The sequence below is a fragment of the Loxodonta africana genome, chromosome 7, assembly GCF_030014295.1.
Source record: "Loxodonta africana isolate mLoxAfr1 chromosome 7, mLoxAfr1.hap2, whole genome shotgun sequence".
Lineage (NCBI taxonomy): Eukaryota > Metazoa > Chordata > Mammalia > Proboscidea > Elephantidae > Loxodonta > Loxodonta africana.
The window spans coordinates 21,141,114-21,145,527 of record NC_087348.1 but is presented as its reverse complement, the minus strand read 5'-3'; the positions used below and the strand labels follow the sequence as shown (position 1 = coordinate 21,145,527).

The following is a 4,414-nucleotide window of genomic DNA, read 5'->3' as shown; positions in this document are numbered from 1 at the left end:
TATTTGAAAATCACAGTAGTATACTTTTTAATTTCTCCATTATACAGTTCTAGAAATAAATTGACAATTTCAATATATGGTTCAATAAATGCATACATATTTTTAAATGCAATATATTTTGTATCTTCATTGCAATGTTATATTAAAGGAAATAAAGCACACAGACTTAAATACTCAAAATCTTTGAATATTGATATAAATCATGGAGTTTAGTGGGAATGGTTCCAAATATTGTGTTTTGAAATAATAAAATTATGAGTTTTTCTTTAAAAAAGGAAATGAAATAAAATTATGAATACATACAGAATCATACACGTGAATAATTAGAAAAGGAAAAAGATGTTTCAGTTATGATAAACTGATAAAAGTCACAAATAATACAAAATGCCTAAATAAAAATATTTGTTAATAATACCCACACATCCAAAGATATGGGGTGATAAAAGTGTTCTTGGAAGCCACTCCAACACCAGGACAAATAGCATTATTTAATGATACATGCTTTTGACTTTATCATACAAATGCACCCACTAAATATCAAATAAATTCTTATAATTTCAATTTTCCCTTAGTCAAAGTCCAGAAATGCCTGCAAACACTCTAATGCAGCCTTATGTTATGTGAGGTGCAGTAGAACTGAAGACAGAATGGAAAGATATTGAGTGGACTTAATTGACCATGGTTAAAATATCTTAATTTCCCAATGTTTACAAAGATATATCACTATGTCACTGGATTGCTCAGGCCCCCCTCAGGACCTTTGACAAAGCCAGTGCAAATGAGAAACCCTGAAACTTATTCTTCACTGACTTCACATTAGCTCTGCCTGTCTCTTTAAAAACATTAATTTTCCACAAGATTTTTTAAATAAAATTGGAAATGTACTAAGGAAGCCAGTGATGTCATTGTAAAGATTAAATAAAGTCTGGTGTCTCTATATTAACAACTATATAGTTTTATTATAAATATATATGCTCCAAACATTGCTGAACTTACATTATACCATTGTATAATGGATTTCATATGGATCCTCCAATATTGGAAGTGATATCTTCTATAGTTTATTTTAGCTTAAAATCAAATATGGGACTTACCATCTTCTGATACGAATAATAAGTCTTCACTGTTTCTACAAATATTATCATTTGTTTAGATAATACTACATGAAACCTAATACCAACCCCTTTGTTTCTTTTCAGGAGAGAGAACTGAACTAAATGGGCCAACAGAATCTAACGGTGCAGACTGAATTCATTCTCATGGGAGTAACAAAGAGGCATGAACTACATCTCCCCCTTTTTGGTGTCTTCCTCATCATCTACATGATCACAGTTGTGGGCAACCTAGGCATGATCATCTTGACCAAGGTGGACTCCCACCTACACACACCTATGTATTTTTTTATCAGACACCTGGCTTTCATTGATCTTGGTAATTCTACTGTTATTTACCCCAAAATGCTAGTAAATTTTGTTTGGGATCAAAATACCGTTTCCTATTATGAATGTGCCATACAGATGGCTTTCTACATTTTATTCATTATCACTGAACTCTACATCCTGGCGGCCATGGGCTATGACCGCTATGTGGCCATCTGTAACCCTCTGCTCTACAATGTTATCATGTCCCAGAAACTTTGCCATGTGCTCATAGCCATTCCATACCTCTTCTGCGCATTTCAGTCTCTGTTGCTCACCAGTAAGACTTTTACGTCAACTTTCTGTGGTTCTAGTGTTGTCAGTGATTTCTTCTGTGATTATGTACCCTTAATACCTTTGCTCTGCTCAAATGCATGGCAAATAGAATTGATGATCATAGTGTTTGCATCATTTAATTTGATGTCTTCCCTCCTGGTAGTCCTGGTGTCCTATATGTTGATTCTGATAACCATATTTCGAATGCATTCTGCTGAGGGCAGAAAAAAAGCTTTCTCCACGTGTGGTTCTCATCTGACAGTGGTGGTTGTGTTCTATGGGTCTCTACTATTTATGTATGTGCAGCCTGAATCCTTTTAGCACTGACAAAATTACTTCTGTGTTTTACACTTTAGTCTTCCCTATGCTTAACCCCTTCATATACAGCTTAAGGAAGAGGTAAAAAATGCCTTCTACAGGATCTTTAAAAATCCATGTAAACTTTGTAATTAATGTTAAATATTATATGAACTATGAAATAGGCAGATATCATTTGGTCATATTTCTAGTGCATATAATTACATTTTCTTTGTTTTAGAGCAGAGAAAAATTACGAAGTACAGACAGATGGCTCGTTTCCCTTATATTCATTCAAATTTATATTAACCTTTATATTTTCTATCTTAAATTAAAAGTCATGTGCTTCCCAAGATTACTTGTTTCTTTTTCAATGTGTTCTTATGTGATTGCATAGGAGCTCATACTTCTCCCTATGAAAAACTTACTGCACTGTACATCAATACATTACTTGTTTGTTCCTGTCACTGTTTATTAAGAATGGCAAACTACTGAGTCTTATTTTCTTTGAATTTTTTGAACTTAAATCAACAGGGTAAGCAAAGTTGGAGACAAAGAGTTTGCTGTGTTCCTGTAGGCATCATGAATGATTTATTTGTCTTCTTATCAGGCAATTTAACGAAGACAAATATTTCTAATTATCTATTCTGTAATTAAACATGTATGTATAGTAGATGATTTTCATCTCTTAGCATTTCATTTGATTTCCTTGTTCCTTTGATAATTAGTTCCCTACTTAGATACCTAGGGTCTTATATATCGATTCTATTGATCATATTTAAATGCATACATAGTAGCTAGGAAAGTAAGAATGGATAAAAATAAACTGAATAAAGAAAGAGAAGGTGGAGAATAGCATGAAGGAAAAAAAGAAAAGATATTTATGATGTGTAATTGGAAAGACTAAAACATTTATTATAAAAAATAGGTAACAACTAATGGAGAAAATCAAGGTGAAAAGCTATTTTTAAGAACCAGAAGAAAATATTGATACATTTTCTAATTCACATTTTCAATTAATTTGGAGAATGTTATATTGGTAAAGAAGGAAGAACATGTCAACAGGACAAATAAATTCATGATTGTGGTAGGGGAAAAAGACCCCAGACACAAATCCAATCAAAATGAATCTTTGTTAAGCCAAGATAAAGAATATAATTCCAAAGAGGGAATCATCAGCTTGCACTGGGCACAAAAAACTAATGGGTCCTTTAATTCACAGCCCTGAAGGGTCTAATATGCAATTACAGAATGAAGTAAAGTTAAGAAAAATTCTGATTTGTTTTTCCTCAATACGTCATTGTTAAAGGCATGATAACAGAAGCAAGATCTTTACAGTGACAGGTTTAAAGAATTTTTGTTGACTAGGCACTAGGTTTGGTGTTTTTGGTTGCTTACTTACCACTTGGTGATATGTGCTTTGCTGACTAACTGCTAATTAGTGGCTGTAGGGGGCTTATAAAAGGAGGGGGGTATTAAAGAAGATATTCCAAACATTCTTTTCTGGAAATGTAGAGGTTACATAAAGCCTCCCTGGGCGGGGGGGACTGAAGACATTCATTCTTGACTTGGTTACAAAGAAAACACTTCCTTACATACCAGGTAACAGACAAAATTGCACTAGCTCTCTGTAATTATTAACCAGTTCAGTTTTCTGATTCCACAAACTTTCTACACAAAATGTATTCCAGGCCTGGACTCCATTTTAGCCTCCTTACTCCAGTGAAGCATATAGTTTTGGGTCTCTATATCATTCCCTCCTTTTGATCATTTGAACAAATTTTGATTACCTTAACAACATTCTGTATAGACTTAAGTCATCTTCAGCATGGATTCCATTTTCTAAATGGTGACCGATTTGTTTTTTGGGTGTTTAATCTCACGGCTTTGACATGTAATCAGGATGCAATGATAAAATGCAGCATTGGGCAAATCTGCTGCAATAAAACTCTTTAAAGTGCTAAAAAGCAAAGCTGTCACCTTGAAGACTAAGGTGCACCTGACCCAAGCCATGGTATTTTCAATCTCCTTATATACATCCAAAAGCTGGACAATGAATAAGGAAGACCAGAAAAAGAATTCATGCCTTTGAATTGTGGTGTTGCAGAAAAGCACTGAACGTACCTTGGATTTCCAAAAGGATGAACAAATTTGTCTTGAAAGAAGTACAACCAGAATGCTCCTTAGAAGCAAAGATAGTGTGACTTCATTTCCCATACTTTGGACATGTCAGGAGGGATCACTCCTTAGAGAAGGACACCATGCTTGGTAAAGTAGAAGGTCAGGGAAAAAGAGGAAGCCTCTCAATGAGATGGGTTGGCACAGTGGCTGCAACAATGGGCTTAAGCAAAGCAATGGTTGTGAGGATGGCTCAGGACTTGGCAGTATTTGTCCTGTTGTGCATAGGGTCACTATGAGTTGGA

The 4,414-nt window shown here is 34.5% G+C and overlaps 1 protein-coding gene across 1 annotated transcript; it reads left to right on the top strand.

Annotated features, from left to right (window-relative positions):
• The first annotated feature begins 1,217 nt into the window (after positions 1-1,217).
• Positions 1,218-2,015, top strand: LOC100665478 (olfactory receptor 8K5-like). The gene has a single exon (XM_064289308.1). It carries the CDS (start codon positions 1,218-1,220, stop codon positions 2,013-2,015), a length of 798 nt encoding a protein of 265 aa, XP_064145378.1.
• The last annotated feature ends 2,399 nt before the right edge of the window (positions 2,016-4,414 follow it).

Coding starts and splice junctions, on each gene's coding strand:
- LOC100665478 (XM_064289308.1), top strand. CDS start 1,218: ATGGGCCAACAGAATCTAACGGTGCAGACTGAATTCATTCTCATGGGA.